General features: G+C 45.2%; 1 protein-coding gene across 3 annotated transcripts in view; it reads right to left on the reverse strand.

The window, feature by feature from the left end:
- The window catches only part of KIAA1549 (KIAA1549 ortholog), a 153,434-nt gene that overhangs the window by 4,190 nt on the left and 130,011 nt on the right, over nt 1–19,233 (reverse strand). For all 3 annotated transcript variants that reach the window (XM_077468767.1, XM_077468766.1, XM_077468765.1), the window contains exons 14-19: nt 17,683–17,906; nt 15,989–16,133; nt 15,324–15,635; nt 13,892–13,944; nt 4,413–4,558; nt 875–1,047 (exon numbers count right to left, since the gene is read on the reverse strand). In XM_077468767.1, coding sequence (XP_077324893.1) covers nt 875–1,047; nt 4,413–4,558; nt 13,892–13,944; nt 15,324–15,635; nt 15,989–16,133; nt 17,683–17,906 — 1,053 coding nt within the window. The remainder of the gene's footprint in view (nt 1–874; nt 1,048–4,412; nt 4,559–13,891; nt 13,945–15,323; nt 15,636–15,988; nt 16,134–17,682; nt 17,907–19,233) is intronic.

The raw sequence follows: 19,233 nt of genomic DNA on the forward strand, positions 1-19,233 counted from the left end.
TCCTCCCCTTCTTCTACAATCCCCAAGCCATCTCCTGATATAAAAGAGCCTTGGGGGCACTCTGCACATGCTCAGTTTGGTGTGTACTGCTAGAGAGTTTATTTTTTGCATGGGATCTGCACAGGACCAATCAGCACTCTCCAGAGGGTCAGGGGTCATGCAGACTCATAGGACAGTCAAAGGAGAATGAAAACTCCTCCTACAGGCTTTAACCAGGGCTTGATCGGACACTGAGTTTGGGTTCACACTATCTTCGCATGCATCGTGTGTCCCCGTTTACCGTTTCAGGTCCGATTTCGGCACACATTTTTGGCTTCATTTTGACCTGAAACAGACCAAAAGACATACAGGACTCCTGTGCAAATTTGCACCGGAGCCGCAGCGGAGATATGTGAACCGGCTCCATAGAAAGCCGGTCAAAATCTCCTGCCTTTGCGAATTAAATATGCAATAGTGTGAACCCAGCCTAATAGAAGTCACAAGACTGCTATATACAACTGATCACAAATGGTATTTAGCAGGTTATATTTACTAAAATAATTGCATTTCCATGTTCTGTGCGCTGTGGGAAACCAGATATAGTGAATGCAGGGTCCTGGGTCTGGTAACACTTTAAGATCAGACCTTTAAATGGAAATTCCAGACAACTGTGTTTTTTTTTTTGATGGAGAGGGGAGAGGGTTGTGACTGGAAATCTATCCAGCAGGTACACATACCCAATATAGGCTCTATGCCTGGCAGTGACCGGAAATCTATCTAACAGGTACATGTACCCAATATAGGCTCTATGCCCTCCCCATTTCTTCCAAAACTAACACTATGCCATGAGGCTCATTCTTCTTCTGTCTTTTTTAGGCCAAAGCATTATACTCACAGCATCTCGATGAGGGAAATTTCTGGTGTTCTCCTCATCACGGTTATAGTATGAAGAAGGCCAGCTAGGGCCCCCAGAAGGTTGTCCACTCCTGTTTAATGCCAAGTCTGTGGGTTGGGCTCCCATGCGGCTTGCGATGCCCACTTGGGTCAGCTGGTGGATCTGGGAAGAGCCTGTGGTGAAATAAAAAAACAAACAAGAGCTCATTAGTAACAAATGATCAGCATAACACAATATATACCAGGCAAAGGGAAATTTATTAAAGTGTATCTAAACCCAAGAACAAAAATGTAACACATGGCTGTCTTTAACGAGGGGCAAAAGGGCAGTTGCCCAGGGCCCAATCATTGTTGGGGGGGGGCTCCAAAAGCAACTGCTCTTTCAGCCCACACTGCCCACAAATATTCATCCCGTGTAGTGGGTGCAGCCGATTCCACACTTGCTCTCCTGGCCGGTTGAGTGTGACAGGGGAGAGGCAAGCTGGCTTGCAGTAATGTCTAGCAGCCCAATCAGTGAGCGGTAATGGTGTGCAGTAACCTCTAGCAACCCAATCAGTGAGCGAAAATGGTCTGCAGTACCTTCTAGCAACCCAATCAGTAAGTGGTAATGGTGTGCAGTAACCTGTGGCAACCGATCAGTGAACAGTAGTGATCTGCTGCAATCTCTCGCAACCAATGAGTGAGCGGTAATGATAGGCTGTTTCAATTTCAATTGCTGTGTGATCTGCAGCAGAAAACTGATTTTAAGCCAACCTGCTATTTTTTTTTGTATGTCTCAGAATGTAGGGGGGGGGGGGGCCCAAGAAGATATTTGCCCAGGGCTCAATCAATATTAAAGACAGCCCCGATGTAACATATTGCAGTTTATCATTACAACACACTTTCTGTTCTAGGGTTACAATGCTAACTCACTGTTCTGTGTATAAAGGAGCAGCAGAAAAGAAAACAGCTACTACACCTAAGGACTGGTAAGCTGTAATATATAACATTGTGTGGAGTTTGATACTAACATATAGAGGAGTAAAAACAAATCATGGGGCCCCATAGCAAAATTTTAATGGGCCACCCAGCTACTTTTCCCTGCCAAAGCGGACAGTGTCAGCTATGATAATATACAGTTAGGTCCATATACATTTGGACACATGCAAAATTTTTGTTTTTTTCAAGTATTTACCAAAACATATTCAAGCTATAGTTATATAAGGTTTCATTTGAGAGTATTTACATCCAAATCTGAGGAAGGGTTTAGGAATTACAGCTCTTAAGAATAGCCATTCCCCCTTTTTCAAGGGACCAAAAGTAACGGGACAATTGTATCAAAAGCTGTTTCATGGCCAGGTGTAGGCTACCCCTTTGTTATTTCTTCATCAATTAAGCAGCTAAAAAGTCTGGAGTTGATTCTAAGTGTGGTATTTGCTATTGCTGTGAACCTACATCATGCGTTCAAAGGGGCGGTCTAGGCAAAGAGCATTCAAAGATCTGTCTATGCAAGTGAAACAGGCCATTGAAAGGCTTCAAAAAAGAAACAAATCCACCAGAGCGATAGCAGCAACATTAGGAGTGGCCAAATCAACAGTTGGGTACATTCTGAGGAAAGAAGCACGCTGGTGAGCTCAGCAACATAAAAAGTCCTGGATGTCCACAGAAGACAACAGTGGTGGATGACTGCAGGATCCTCTCTATGGTAAAGAAAAACCCATTCAAAACATCCAGACAAATGAAGGACACTCTCCAGGAGGTGGGCGTATCATTTATTTTGCTTTTATTGCCTTCCGTGTCTCTTTTAGCAAAATATTAGATACGCAAGCCCTAATACTAACCCTAACCCTACCTCACCACTACAGTATCCCTTTTTTGTGATGTGAAGTAAACTTCCATCACAAACTTTTACCTATAGGTAAGCCTATGACAAGGCTTACCTATAGGTAGTTTAAATGTTTACTGTACATGCAGCCAGTGACATCACTGGCACATGTTATCTATAGGATTGGCGCGGGTTGCCTGTGCCGTGAACGGTGGGTCCAATGAACGTGCACGGGACTGACGTCAACCTGGAAGCAAGATGGGTGAAGATGAGAGAGTCTGAAATCTTGGCGCTGGAAGAGCTTCGTTTTAAGGTAAGTTTAACATAATGTGCTAGTAAGCAATGCCTCTACCGTGCAGAGTAAGGAAAAAAAAAGAAAAAAAAAGAAACCAACATCCAGCAGTTTACAACCACTTTAACACACCAGCCTGATGGTCAGCTGTAGTACAGTAAACGCACACACATTAACTGCTTCCGGACCAGCCGCCGCATTTATACTGCAGCAGGTTGGCTCCCCTGCACGAGCCGTTGTAGCTGTATGTTGGCTTTTTAAGACACCTCCGTCGGCTCGAATGCCCCTGAAGCGTGTCCCCGGAGCCGATGCGAGTGCCCGGCGGGGTGAGATGACTGCCAGGCACCCACGATTGCTCGTTACAGAATGAGAACGGGGATGTGTTTAAACACAAATCCCGGTTCTCTCAGGGGAGATGAGACAGATCGTGTGTTTATACTAAGTATGAACACCGATCTCTCTCTTTCCCTAGTCAGTCCGATCCCCCCTACAGTTAGAACAAACCTAGGGAACACAGTTAATCCCTTAATCGCCCCCTAGTGTTAACCCCTTCCCTGCCAATGTCATTTACAGAGTAATCAGTGCATTTTTATAGCACTGATCGCTGCATAAATGTCACTGGTCCCAAAAATTTGTCTAAAGTGTCCGATTTGTCCGCCGCAATATTGCAGTCCCTATAAAAAACTCACACTGCCATTACTAGTAGAAAAGAAATAAAATAAAAATGCCATAAACCTATATCCTATTGTGTAGATGCTATAACTTTTGTGCAAAATTAAGCAATATACGCTTATTGCGATTTTTTTTTACCAAAAATATGTAGAAGAATACATATCGGCCTAAACTGCTGAAGATTAAAAATAAAAATCTGTAAATTTAGGATATTTATTATAGCAAAAAGTAAAAGATATTGTGGTTTTTTTTTTTTCAAAAATTGATGCTCTTCTTTTGTTTATAGGGCAAAAATAAAAAACCGCAGAGGTGATCATATAAGATGTCAATTTTGTCTGGGTATAATGTCGTACGACAGCAACTATCAGTTAAATTGACGCAGTGCCGTATCGCAGAAAATGGCCTAGTCATTGAGCAGCCTAATGCATCACAACAGACCAAAAACTGTACATGCAGCATGTTTGGCAGAGCTTTGCACCAAAACATTTCTCGGTCTGTAACATACTATTCTGAATGAATGGAACCACATCCCACAAATGCATGTAATGTGCATTGCGGCATTTTAGTGCAACGCAATAGTGTACATGGACCCTAAATTTACCTTCTTTGCAAACTCACCTCCTCCCATGCCAGATCATCACACACAGAAAAGTAACAGCACCTAATGCTGGCACTTAAAAGTCGATCCCCAGAATAGTCACAGACTATATATTTACACTGTAAATATAATGTTACATTTTCACCACCACCCACATCATGAATATTAATTACCTGAGGTGCTGCCGAGGGGGCGGGGTCTGGCCACAGATGGTATGTCCTCAGGGTACATCCTTGCAGGGTACTGCACCTCTGTCTGCTGGGGCTCTGCTGGAGCTGTTTCTGATGGGAGGAGGAATCCAGAACCGAACCCTGGACTCCTAAAAGGGGTAGAAAAGAGACCGTGAGAATGGGGAGGAGCCTGCCTGGACCTGACTGACCCACCCCCACCAACAAACACAAGGGTCCAAGGGAGTTTCCCAGTTCCAAGGGATACACTACAAGTATCCGGCTGAATCTGCCTACATTACTATAAAAATGAAGCTAAACTCCAGGATAAGCAAATATTGTCTAAATCCAAGAGTCATATCCTTAAATCTTGGTGTGTTTTGTTTATTTCTTCCAGAACTGTACAGTAATCCACTGTGACACTTTACATCTGTGTAGGAGCTTCCTGTAATAAAGACTGGTCACTGTTGCTCTCTCTCCTTGTGCAGGGTGACTGGTCTTGTCTCCACCCCCTTTTGTAGTTTTCTGAAGGCAGTGTGTAGTGGGTGGAGCTCTGCTCTGTGCACAGACTATGTACAGCACAGTGATAATTATACAAGTAAAGCCGCGCTTATGGGATGGGTCTTGATCAGCAGGAGTATGTGTAGGTGTTAATTTATACCTGTAACCTTGTGTTTTATATGATTTTTTATTGGTTACAATTCTTCTGTCTAATTTTTATCCTATTAGTTTAGAAGGTTTAATAGAAGTTCTCTTCGTTTTATGAGGTTGCTGCCACCCTAATATGCAAAGGCTGCATTAAACAACCTGCGTTAATGGAATGGTTCTTGATTATAGGTTATTGGCGCTACCTCCAACCAATTAGTTTCAATAACACTATTTGTTTCCTCAAACCTTTTATGTCTATCACCTTAACCTGTCCCCAGGGACTGCGTGAATTAAACCCGTGTTCCGTATTTTATCTCAGCAACACCCCATTTATCCAACACCTTAAACTCAAGCCAAAAGTGATTACACACCACTTTGTATCACCTCTACTAAGTGAGCTAATACCACTTATTTTACATATAGTTACATTAGTATTTAAGAAATTCAGATCAAAAGATATAAATATAAATACGAAAATAATAAATGATTAATAAAACCTCTGCCGTAGAAAAGACCTAACCAAAAGCAAAAACAAAAAAAGGCAAAAAAACAGAAAAAAACTCCAAAGAAAAAAACTTCCAAGTGTTACACAGTGCAAAAACCCTTCCTAATTGGGAAGAAAAACTGCCTCCAATTTTCATACAAATTACTTGTGCTAATTATTGAATACACCAGATCTCCCTACATTGGTAAATGTGAAAAGAGGAAGCGAGAGATTTCCTCATACAGTGGTATCCAATATAAAAGTAAAAACAATAAACAAAATTCAAATTCAATATATATAAGAAATAAACAGTATATATATCATAAAAATATTTCAGTCCACAGTGAGTCTTCTATAACCGTATCAATGTGCAATTGCGCCTCTTCAGAATACAGGAAAGGTGACTTTCGTGAGAGTGCCTGCGCTTTATTAGTGACTTTCGTGCTTGTTCCCCCTCAAGGATCCCCACTCACCAGATCCATTCACCCCCTAAGGGGTTATACGCCTATAATCTGTATCCTGTTTATCCGGAGATTCCACCATCCAGTTGTGTCTTCAACGGGTCCTTCTCAAGGTCTTTTAAAGAGATGCAGGTAAGTCCTTATATCCACTAGTGATTCCTCAAATAAAAGAAAATTCCCTCATGGTGTAGTATTTTTGATTATAATTGGGGAAGAGGGGAGTTGAGTACTTGGGCTGAAGATAGTGGAAACGAGCCCAATAACTTTTCAAATTCTTTTAACATTAATGGTTTTTTCTTTTTATGTTTTTTTACCTACGTAGCCCCATTCTTAACCTATTTAAGCCTGGACAACGGCCCCCTGAGGAGACCACCATTTAACCCCACTGTAGCAAGGGGACTGTAGCACTGGGGGAATAGGGCTTTTTGGGACTAAGTGCAGTTACTCTGCAGACATATGGAAAGGGCTGTAGGTGATTCTGATTTTTACCTTTATTTTTTATTTTTATTTTTATAACTTGTGGATTTTTGGTACATATATTTTTTGCACTCCGGAATCAGTGCTTTATATTTATTTTTATTCTTTGTTTTGCATTTTTGTTTTTTACTTTTTACATTTTAAAGATCTATTGTTTCTTCTTTTTTTTGCTGAAAAGGGTTGTTACATTTTTGTGAGCCGTATAACACAATTTATACACGGTGTATGCTGATGCATGGTTTGTTAGACTGCATCTTGCATAAAAAAAAACTTTTCTTGCATAAAGTGTTGTATAAAGTTTTTTGTAATAAAGTATTTTTAAGTGGATACTAGCCTCCTACTATTTCTACATAATTAAAAATACCTGCTTTAAAGAAGAATATCAGACTGTTCTCCCCTCTTCCCCAATTATAATCAAAAATACTACACCATGAGGGAATTTTCTTTTATTTGAGGAATCACTAGTGGATATAAGGACTTACCTGCATCTCTTTAAAAGACCTTGAGAAGGACCCGTTGAAGACACAACTGGATGGTGGAATCTCCGGATAAACAGGATACAGATTATAGGCGTATAACCCCTTAGGGGGTGAATGGATCTGGTGAGTGGGGATCCTTGAGGGGGAACAAGCACGAAAGTCACTAATAAAGCGCAGGCACTCTCACGAAAGTCACCTTTCCTGTATTCTGAAGAGGCGCAATTGCACATTGATACGGTTATAGAAGACTCACTGTGGACTGAAATATTTTTATGATATATATACTGTTTATTTCTTATATATATTGGTCTTATTGACCCTTTCACATTTTCATATGCCTTTGGATCGGTGTATATATCACCGGATGTAATTGGACTTTTCACATTTTTTGTCTCTTTGAATTTTGTATTCAATAATTAGCACAAGTAATTTGTATGAAAATTGGAGGCAGTTTTTCTTCCCAATTAGGAAGGGTTTTTGCACTGTGTAACACTTGGAAGTTTTTTTCTTTGGAGTTTTTTTCTGTTTTTTTGCCTTTTTTTGTTTTTGCTTTTGGTTAGGTCTTTTCTACGGCAGAGGTTTTATTAATCATTTATTATTTTCGTATTTATATTTATATCTTTTGATCTGAATTTCTTAAATACTAATGTAACTATATGTAAAATAAGTGGTATTAGCTCACTTAGTAGAGGTGATACAAAGTGGTGTGTAATCACTTTTGGCTTGAGTTTAAGGTGTTGGATAAATGGGGTGTTGCTGAGATAAAATACGGAACACGGGTTTAATTCACGCAGTCCCTGGGGACAGGTTAAGGTGATAGACATAAAAGGTTTGAGGAAACAAATAGAGTTATTGAAACTAATTGGTTGGAGGTAGCGCCAATAACCTATAATCAAGAACCACAGCACAGTGATGATTGCACTACTACTTTTACAAGGTGATATCTGGGGTGAAAAGAAAGGCATTTTGGTGCACAGTGGATTTATATTTTCTGTGGCTACTTAGGAATATATTTAAATGAAAGTTTTGTGTTCTGGGGGTTCAGCTTTAAATTTAGGGAAACATTAGCAACTATTCTGACTTTAGCAGAGCTACAGTATTTGCTGCTGGCAGCAGCAATTCACCGATTCGCCATTTTTTCTTAATGCTTTATGTGCTGACAGATCCTATGAAGACAAGCGAACACAAACTGACTGCCCCAGGGCAGAGGCGTAACTATAACTTTCAGAGACCCAGTGCAAGAGACCATGAAGGGCCCCTGACCTGTAGTATGATTTCGGGGGGGGGGGGGGCTATTGTGAAAGGATGGGGGGAAATCTAGAAAGTGTGACCGGAGGTGGGAGTGTGATAAGAGGGGGCACTGTGAAAGAAGGGGGGCAGTGTGACAAGAAGGGGCAGCACGATGGGGGCAGTGTGACAGGGGCAGTGTGACAGGGGCAATATGATGGGGTATTTTGACAGAAGGGGGGCAGTGTGACCAAAGAAGGGTATCTGGAAAGTGTGACCGGAGGTGGGAGTGTGATAAGAGGGGGCACTGTGAAAGAAGGGGGGCAGTGTGACAAGAAGGGGCAGCATGATGGGGGCAGTGTGACAGGAGGGGGCAGTATGACAGGAGGATATGGCAAGAGGGGGGGCATTGTGATAGGAAAGGGATACTTGGGAAGTATGACAGGAGGGGGGTAGTGTAATGAGGGAGCCCTGTGAAAGGAGGGGGGCAGTATGATGGGGTAGTGTGACAGGAGGGGGGTAAATATGACAGAAGAGGGAAGAATGATGGAGGGGCAGTGTTTAACGGGAGAGGGGCAGTATGACAGGAGGGTATTATGCCAAGGGGACAGTGTGATAGGGGACAGGTGGGGGGCCAGTGTCACAGATGGGGGGGGGGGGCAGTGTCAGCCTTACCTTACATGAGAAGTCTAAATGAAAGAAGCAGCAGCCCATGTACATGCTTCCTTGTGATATCCGCGGGATGTCCCTCAAGCCAGCACAGTTCACTTTCCGAGTGTCAGTGTATACAATGGAGAGTGGAGGAGCCTCTGACCCGAGCATGTATCGGAAGGAGTGTACAAGCAGAGCAACAAACTTGTGCACTGAATCTGGTGCCTGCTCGGGTCAGAGGCCCCTAACCTCTTCATAGTATACATGGACACTCGGGAATTGAACTGTGCTGGCTGGAGGGACATCCTTCGGATATCACATAGCTGCCCTCTCCCCTTTATAGTGAGATTCCAGCCAAAGGTACAGGGGGAGGTGCGGGATTTTGGGGGCCCCCCACACTGGCCAAATGCTCAATGATCAATCAACTTGGGTACAAACAGGCTGCTGGATTCTCCTGCGATTAATGCTAATAGCTTATATAGCTGCTAACTATAATCACGGTCTTCTCCCATCGGGGATGGCTTCCCCCGCTCACCCCCACGCCGGGAAAAGCCAATGGCCCAGCAGGAAGAATTCCTGCATCAACACTGTGTTGATGGGGGAATCGAGCGAATGGCTTTTCTGCAAAAAAGAAATGTGTTCCATGTATGACAGGCCTAATAAGCTGACTTTGCTTTACAAAGATATTTTTGGTTGCTAGGGTTCATTCACACGAGGGGCATTGATCTGCATTGAGCAGCACAGAATCAACACAAGAACAATGGGAAAACAATTGCAGTAAGGCGGCGTACACACGCGGGGACTGTCTGCCGAAACTAAGTTCGTCAAACAGTCCGCTCAAACTTTTGAATGAACGAACACGCCCACACACGGCACTTTTTGAGTGGACAAATACGGCAAACTTTGTTCGTCGTACTAAGTCCGCGCAACTTTTGAAATGAGCGGACTCGCCCACACACGAGGCAACAGTCCGCTCATTTCGAGCGCGTGTCAAGGTAGGCGGGGCCCGCGACGGAGACGTCGCGGGCTCCGCCGCCTGGAATGGACTTAAAGGGGAACCCCCAACGCCGAAAAAAATCGGTGTGGGGGTCCCCCCAGAGTCCACAACAGACCCTTGTCCGAGCACGCTACCCGGCCGGCCAGGAAAGGGGGGCGAGCGAGCGCGCCCCCCCTCCTGAGCCGTACCAGGCCGCGTGCCCTCAACATGGGGGGTGCCTTGGGGAAGGGGGGGCCGCGCGGCCCCCCCACCCCAAAGCACCTTGTCCCCATGTTGATGAGGACAAGGGCCTCTTCCCGACAACCCTGGCCGTTGGTTGTCGGGGTCTGCGGGCGGGGGGCTTATCGGAATCCGGGAGCCCCCTTTAATAAGGGGGCCCCCGGATACCGGCCCCCCACCCTATGTGAATGAGTATGGGGTACAATGTACCCCTACCCATTCACCTGTAAAATAAAAGTACCCAAAAAAAAACACAACACACGAGATAAAATATTTTATTGCACAGCTCCGGGGGTCTTCCGTCTTCGGGGGTCTTCTCGCCGGACTCCTCCGCTATCTTCTTGTAGCTCTTTTGCTAGCGGAGGAGTCCGGCTTTCTTCCTCCCCGCCGCCGGCCTCTTCTCCCGACTTCGGGGGTCTTGTCCCCCTCTTCGGTTCTTCTGCCGGGCCACCGCGCCTTCTTATAGCTCTTTTGCAGGCGGTGGCCCGGTCTTCTGTCGCCGCTGTCGCCGCCGCCTTCCGTTCTTGTTCTTCTTCTTGTTCTTCTTGTTCTTCTCCAGGAGATGTTGACACGTCGCTCTCTCCGGCCGGAATGCCAGAGCCGCGCTGAGCGGCCACTTATATAGTGACAATGGGGCGGTGTCACATGGTATATGTCACATGGGTTGGTCACATGGTGACCCCGCCCCCTTACGATGTCATAGTCCCCATGTGACATCAACCCATGTGACCAACCCATGTGACATATACCATGTGACACCGCCCCATTGTCACTATATAAGTGGCCGCTCAGCGCGGCTCTGGCATTCCGGCCGGAGAGAGCGACGTGTCAACATCTCCTGGAGAAGAACAAGAAGAACAAGAAGAAGAACAAGAACGGAAGGCGGCGGCGACAGAAGACCGGGCCACCGCCTGCAAAAGAGCTATAAGAAGGCGCGGTGGCCCGGCAGAAGAACCGAAGAGGGGGACAAGACCCCCAAAGTCGGGAGAAGAGGCCGGCGGCGGGGAGGAAGAAAGCCGGACTCCTCCGCTAGCAAAAGAGCTACAAGAAGATAGCGGAGGAGTCCGGCGAGAAGACCCCCGAAGACGGAAGACCCCCGGAGCTGTGCAATAAAATATTTTATCTCGTGTGTTGTGTTTTTTTTTGGGTACTTTTATTTTACAGGTGAATGGGTAGGGGTACATTGTACCCCATACTCATTCACATAGGGTGGGGGGCCGCTATCCGGGGGCCCCCTTATTAAAGGGGGCTCCCGGATTCCGATAAGCCCCCCGCCCGCAGACCCCGACAACCAACGGCCAGGGTTGTTGGGAAGAGGCCCTTGTCCTCATCAACATGGGGACAAGGTGCTTTGGGGTGGGGGGGCCGCGCGCCCCCCCCTTCCCCAAGGCACCCCCCATGTTGAGGGCACGCGGCCTGGTACGGCTCAGGAGGGGGGGCGCGCTCGCCCCCCTTTCCTGGCCGGCCGGGTAGCGTGCTCGGACAAGGGTCTGTTGTGGACTTTGGGGGGACCCCCACGCCGATTTTTTTCGGCGTTGGGGTTCCCCTTTAAGTCCATTCCAGGCGGCAGAGCCCGCGACGTCTCCGTCGCGGGCCCCGCCTACCTGCACACGCGCTCGAAATGAGCGGACTTTCCTCCGAGCGGGAACAGTTTGCTCATTTCGAAAGTAGCCTACACACGGGCGGACTGTTCGCTCAAACCAAGTTTCAGCGGACAGTTTTTCGGAATTTCCGAAAAACTTTGTTCGTCAAACTGTCCGCTGAAACTGTCCGCTGAAGCCCCACACACGAGCGGACTGTCCGCTGAAACACTGTTCAGCGGACAAAGTTGAGCCAACAGTCCGCCCGTGTGTACGCGGCCTCAGACTGCACTCTGCAAGTACAGTTTCTCCTGAGCTTAGTAAATGAGCAGAAGCTCTGCTGACTTACATCATCCAATCATTTGCAAGCAAAAAATGTTTTTATTTTTTTTCTTGCACGTGATTGAGTATATTTTGTAAAGTGAAGCTTTATTTCATTTACTAAGCTCTGTAGCAACTGCACTTACAAAGCAAATCAAACGCAATGCATCTAATACACAAAAAAGACCCTGAATTTTAAATTTAAGAAGGAAATAAAGAAAGCAGTGCAATGAGTTTTAACAACATATTGCCGCCCACGACAGCATCCAATCACACTGAGTGACAGTGACTACCAGTTATGCACACAATAACGTGTGGTATATGGTTAGAACAAGCCCCTCCTGCCTCTTCTATAAAAGATGGAGCATCATTTGGGTCTGGTGGTCTTTTATACGAGTTTTGCTCTAGATCAGGGGTCTCCAAACTTTTGAAACAAAGGGCCAGTTTACCATCCTTCAGATTTTAGGAGGGCCGGATTTTGGCCAGTGGGGGTAGAAAATATCACAGCATCAGTGAGAATAAATATGGCCTCAGGTTTGGTGTTCAGTAGGACAAGGAGGAGTACTACTAATAGGGGAGGAATAGTATCCCATCATTGGTATCAATGGAAGAAATAGTGACCCATTGCTGGTGTAAGAGTGAGGAATAGTGTTGCATATCATTGGGAGTAATAGTACCCCAAGGGCCTAATAAAGGCTAGCAAAGGGCCACAGTCTGCTCTAGATTAACCCAGGTGCTCTGGAGCCTGCAATGCACAAATACATTTAAGAACAGCCTATAAAATTCTCAGATTTCCCACACCTCACAACATCAGAGGTGAAATATTCCCCCGACGCAAGGGGATGGGGTGGGGGGTGACTGGTTATAACAGACCACAGATCAATCTCTCCGCACATCAGCCATCGAGCACGACTGCAAAGTCAATGTGCCGTGACTGTTGTACTGGCTCACTGATCTCATTATTAACGGAATCTGGAGGAAGTTTCCAACCAGCGTTCTTGTGCCAGAAACAACTGCATTCTGGGTAAAGAAACGTCAATAGGGGAACTCCAACTATTAGTAACTGCACTAAAAATATCCACTACAGCTTTATCAATTATAAACATCTTCTTATGGCCTGGTTCACACTGCTGTGACTTGAAGACGCACCCCATTAACTGCAACGGAACCATTCTAATCAGTATGACTGAAGTCACAGCGACTTAGAAAAAGGATCCTCCATTACTTCAGGGCGACTTCATCACGACTTGCATTGACTTCTGTTAATTAAGTCACAAGCAAGCCGCAATGAAGTCGCATGGCAAAGTCGTACCTTAAAAAAAAAAAATTTAATTTAATATTAATAAAAAAATCGCACAACTTCCTGGTTGCTGCAGTGTGAACCGAGCCTTATTTGTATCTTTTCAATGACTGCCTGTAAGCAGGTGGCTTTCAGAGATTCTCTTCCAAAATATCCCAGACAAAATGCACATATGGGAGTTGTTTTATAGCTGCTAAAATATTTGTCAGGTAGGGCAGAAGACCTGATTTTTTTTTCCCTGTTGCAGTTGAGCAACACTTACAGGTATTGTCCTTCCACCGGCGTGTTACTGCATAGTGAAAAAAGGAGCAGCAGACATACTTTAATCGGTCACTCTGCTCTTCCCTCTTATCAGCATGTGTCTTGCAATGTAGCACAATTGACTGGCTCCTCCTTGTGCTACGTCTCCCTACCCTAGTCTAAGCTCTGCTGTACAAGGAATTGAAGACACTGATAGCAGGTTAAAGTTGCATTAGGAAAATATATTGAAGGATACATGTGTGGATGTTTGCAGGTGCAAGGGAGCTCTGGTGTAAACTTCCAGCACTCTTCTGCATCCGGGAAGGTGCAGCCAGCATTTACTTGTGCATGTGCATAAATCTACTTCCCCAATAGTAAATCGCATTCAGCAAACACTTTACCTTGTTAGCAAGCTGGGAGCCGAGGGCTGTGTCACACCATAATCCACAAATCTCTGAAAAAGAAAAAAAAAAATAAATAAAAAAAAAAAGAGTAAGTGATTGAAACTCAGAGAATTCTGCCAGCTACACAATTCTGGTCTTAAAGTGGTTGTTACCCTAAAAGAAAAAAATATGGATTTTGTTGCTTTAAAGAATGAATAAAAGCACAAAGCTTGTGATGTGTAATTTGGCCCCCTGAAATACCTGGCTGATCCTGCCTGGTGCTGCCCTACCCACTCTGTAAACTGACCGCGGTTTATCATGGCTGCTCAGCTACTGTTTACATGCCTCTGTCATGCACTCTCTCTCTCCTCTCTCCCCTCCTTCCTGCCTGTCAGCTCCCGCTAGTGCCCGGCCCCTACCCCGTTGTTGCTAAATTACTTTTCAATTGTCATACAATCCTCTCTGTTTGATAATGTTATGTGCCCAGTGTGTGTGCTCTATAAAAAAAAAAAACGCCACTTTATACGTATTATATAGCACCGCTCATGTGACCAGAGCCTCTCTCCTCCTGACTGGTGTCAGCAGGGGATTCTTGGCCTCTCCCGCTGCAGCTGTCAGATTGAGAGAGGTGGCAGGTCACGTGAGTGGCATTTTTTTTTATAGAGCACACACACTGGGGCACCTAAAATTATCAAACAGAGAGGATTGATTGTATGAAGAGAGCACAGTGGTTTAACAACCACTTAGGCTAGGTTCACATTGCTGCGATGCGGGAACGCCGCGAATCCGCGGCGTTTTCCCGCATCGCACACCTCCCGCCGGCAGTTCACACTGCCCTATGCGGACGGCTGGGGGTGTCAATGTTATGTTAATGACACCCCCAGATCCGTCGGCATATCGCAGTGCGATCTGCCGACTCGCACAGGAATCGGATCGCATGGTGTGAACCCCCATGCGATCCGATTCCGTTGCGGACCCAAAAAAGGGTCCCGTGCGAGTTTGCTGCGGGACCGCTGCGAGTTCAGCCATACTATCTGTATGGCTGAACTCGCAGCGCTACGGAGATCGGATGTGATTTGCTGTGCGAATCACATCCGGTTCTCCCCCCGCAGCGGTGTGAACCCAGCCTTAAAGTGCAGGGAATGCACAGGAAATTAACAGCTCATAACATTTCTGGCAGGATCTACAGATAGAACATTTTCAATTATGTATTTAAAAGAGAAGTATGGCCAATGCTTTTTGGGCATACTTCTCTTCTGGGTCACAGGAGCGCACTTATTTTTGCACTACTGTGACCCAGATTCAGCAGGGATCCCAACAGCAGGATCACAGACAGCAATTAAAAACATGTCAAGGATTCTAACTCTTCCCCACTACATTCAAAACTAAAAAGGAGGTTTTTTTTCGTTAGGTACATTATAACACGTTTATCAGAACTCCTTTTACTTACATTGTAGTGTGGTGACTGATGGGACGGATATTGGGCCCCCCAGGCTGTAGATCCCCTTCCGCTGCGAGTAGGAGTGCCATTGTTCTGCTGCTGCCCCGTAGGGGAGTTTCCAGCTTGCACAGCTGACTGGCTGCTGGGAGCCACCAGTGCGAAGGCATCGTCTAGAAGAGATTGCATAGTCTGACGGACCTCTTCAATGGAAGGCTGAGGGGCCACATACTGTGCAGGGGGAGGGCCCCGGGGAAGAGAGCCAGGGTATTTACCCAATTCAGACACTGGTGTGGGGTTGTCGGAGGGCAGATCTGGGTCAGACTACAGGGGAGAAACAGACAAATGAGAATCACAAAAGGATCAGATCTTTATACAATACAATGCAAACTTTATAAACACAGATTATTTAATTGAACTTGCACTTTGCCATTTCCTCCCTTTACGCCGCCACTGTGGAGGTGGGCTGACGGGAGTTAAGTACGGTTAAAGTGTAGGTCAAGTCAAAAATGTCCGGTTTTTACTGCCACATGGGGCTCAGTTAGAGAGATTTACTCTTACTTTCCATCCTGGTGACATTTCACCAGACAGGAAGTAAAAGAGAAATTTACAACATCTGACAGGGTTCTTGCCTTCCCTTATTCTACTAGAGAATAAAAATCAGACAAAGCACTTACCACATAGGCTGAGTTACTGACTCCCGGAGGCCTCTTGTAGGTACCATCACTATCAGTTGCAATTAAACGATCTCTGTCTGCATCTGGGGGGCTGGAGGAGCCCTGTTGTCGTCGCCGCTGCTTTGGAGAACGCCGAGCTCGAGAGCTACAAATAAGAAAAGTTTTTGGTTTAAAAATTATTTTGTGAAACTCAATTTAATTGCTAAAATTATTACATTTATAATTTTAATATTCACTGTCTTCATAGCTTGAAGAAGAAAACCAATTTTTAACAAACAAAACAAAACATTGCTTCCTCTTTAATATTGTAAGAATAGGACATGAGATGTCATCTGATCATTGAGCACAAATTATGCTAAATCTTACTTTGTGATGATGTCATATGACCGTCAGAGTCAGTGCACTTAAAGCTTAAATTCCAATGATGTCATATGATCTTTAAAGGATAACCTCACCTTTAGGAACATGTTACATGTTTCACCTGACTTTAGGGTGGAACATGTAACATGTTTCCAATGCTGCAGCTGCCGCCAGTTGCCCGCCGCCCCCCCCCCCCCCCCCCCCCTCCCTGTGGCAGCAGTATGGGGAGAAGTTCCCCGTACTAGTTGTCACTTATTGAAAACAGGGCTCCACCCACACGGCCGCGCCATTCATACACACAGATCTGTGTGTTTGAACAAACTACAGGCCACAACATCCTTAGCGGCTGTTGGGTTGTAGTTCTCAATGAACCACCACAGAGCTGTGGTTGTTCATTGAGTCTTCCTGTCAGCGAGCATTGGCTTACATGTGCGGGGCTGTACGGGCTAGCAGATACACTAACCATGTGCAGGAGATCTGCTGATCGCTGGTGCAATGCTTTATAGGCTCCTACTACAAAAAATGAATGCACATTATTTATCTGCAAAAAGATGTGCATTTACTATTTTTTGTAGAAAGGTGAACTTATCCTTTAAAAGAGAAGTTTAGGATTCCTGGAAACAAATATATCTACATAGGTGGATGCAGCATCTGTCCCCCACCGGCTCCAGACTGAGAACTGAGCGATCAAACACTGTTGACCATATGGTTGGAATCTTTTCAGAGCCTTAACAGCCGACAGCGAGCTGAAGCCTGCTGTCAGTTGAAAACAGATCACAGGAGTGCAGAACGAACTGCAATTTTGTGATCCAGAGGGAGAAGTACAGACAAGAAAGCTTTTGCTAAGAGTCAATGTAGTGAGACAGCAGCATGGAGATGTCATATGATCACTTGGGACCAGTGCAGTGAATGCTGGCAAGCATGATGTTATGTGATCACTAAAATCCAGTATAGTGGAAAGCAGGCATTGAGATGAAGTCTTGTGATCCCTAAGAGCTAATGAAGTGAAAGCTGGCAGTATGATGATGCCACATAATTCCTAACAGCCAATGTAGTGAGATAATAGTATGAGAACATGTGATTATTGACAGAAAATGCAGAGAAAGCTGGCAGCATAAATAATGTCATGTGATCACTTAGAACAAATGCAATGGAAGCTGAAATTATAATGATGTCATGTGATCATTAAGAGACGTAGTTGAAGCTGGCAGTATGATGTTGAGTGATCATTAAGAGCCAATGTGGTGAGAGATGACAGCATGAGGATGTCATGTGATATCAGACAATGTAGTTAATGCTGAGAATATGTGGTTATTTGTAGGTCAGGGTCCCACCTCTTGCGGGGTTCTATGAATACAGTGGGAACGCCCATCACTGGATCCAGAATCTTATCAAATTGCATCTGGGCCCTTCGGTACATGCGCTGACGCTCCTTGGTGTCCGTCATTCCCACAACGTCCACCAGGGGGAACTCGTAGTGTCCTTTACGCTTGGCTCGAAGACGTATCTTATTACGGTGGTGTTCTATCTCCGACTTATGACGCAATGTTGTCTGAATCTACAGCAGACACAAAAACTGGGTTATTAAAGCAGAATGAAGATGAATATGAGATTATAATGAATCCTAAGGTAGTCAACAGGTTACATTTACATTAACAGGATACATTTACTTTCACATCCAACGCATTAAAACATTTGCTTTTGTTATTCCACAAAAGTTGATACAATTTGACATTTGTAAACTTATCAATATTGTAAAATAATTTTTTAAAGTGGTCATTACATACATTGGAATTTGTATAAATGTTTTCACCCAAGATTCACACAATTTGCACATTTTTCTAATTGGATTTATTTGAGAAAATGTGTGAATACTGGGGAAAGTTATGTGACTTTTGAAAAGAAGATGTTCTGGATAAGTCCTGGAGGGCTAGAGTTGTGCAGATGGCTTTGTATGCGGTTAATATTTGATTTTCTTTTTTTCGGGGATTGCAAGGATTGGCGAGGGGGAGGGGTTGGCAAGGGCGTTGCTAGGTCTGCAAAAGATCTGGGGCTACAGCCCACAGCATTGGTCACCAACCTTTTTGCATGACCTGGCGGGGGGTGGTGATTGAAGCGCATTGTTTCTATTATTACATTGTAATATTAGATTACATTGTAATATAAAGTGAAATACAGAATCAGTGGGAGCCCTGGGCGTGTCACTTGCCCCATCTCCTGCCACCAGATGCAGCGTGTCACTTTCCACTGTCGCTTGTCACCAGATGCAGCGTGTTACTTGCCACAATCACCTGCCACTCGATTGTGGATTGTTACCTGGCACCAGATGTGGATTGTTACCTGGCACCAGATGTGAATCGTCACTTGCTACCTGATGTGGATTGTCACCTGCCACCATTTGCAGATTGCCAGGTCACCTGCCACCATTTGCAGATGGTCACTTGCCACATCACCTGCCACAGATTGTCACTTGCCACGTCACCTGCCACCATTTGCAGACTGTTACCTGCCACGTCACCTGCCACCATTTGCAGATTGTCACTTGCCACCATTTGCAGATTGTCACTTGCCACGTCACCTGCCACATGATGCGGATTGTGACTTGCCACATTGCCTGGAACCAGATATGGGTTGTCACTTGCTAACTGATGTGGATTGTCACTTGCCATGCCAGCCAGTGCCACCAAATATGCATTGTCGCTGCATTGGTGGCAGGCTGGCAGCACTGGTAAATTTAGTGAGGGCAGGAGAGCGGTGATGCATGGCGGGCAATGAGAGACTATGTCATATCACTGCTCCCCACCGCACCTCCGACACTGAACAGGCCTGTGCTGTGAAGGCAGAAGAGCGCTGATGTGTGGCGGGCATTGAGCGATAATGTCATC

This window comes from Lithobates pipiens, unplaced genomic scaffold (genome assembly GCF_037356315.1).
Source record: "Lithobates pipiens isolate NorthernLeopardFrog02 unplaced genomic scaffold, aLitPip1_a1.2 Scaffold_8, whole genome shotgun sequence".
In the NCBI taxonomy this organism is placed as follows: domain Eukaryota; kingdom Metazoa; phylum Chordata; class Amphibia; order Anura; family Ranidae; genus Lithobates; species Lithobates pipiens.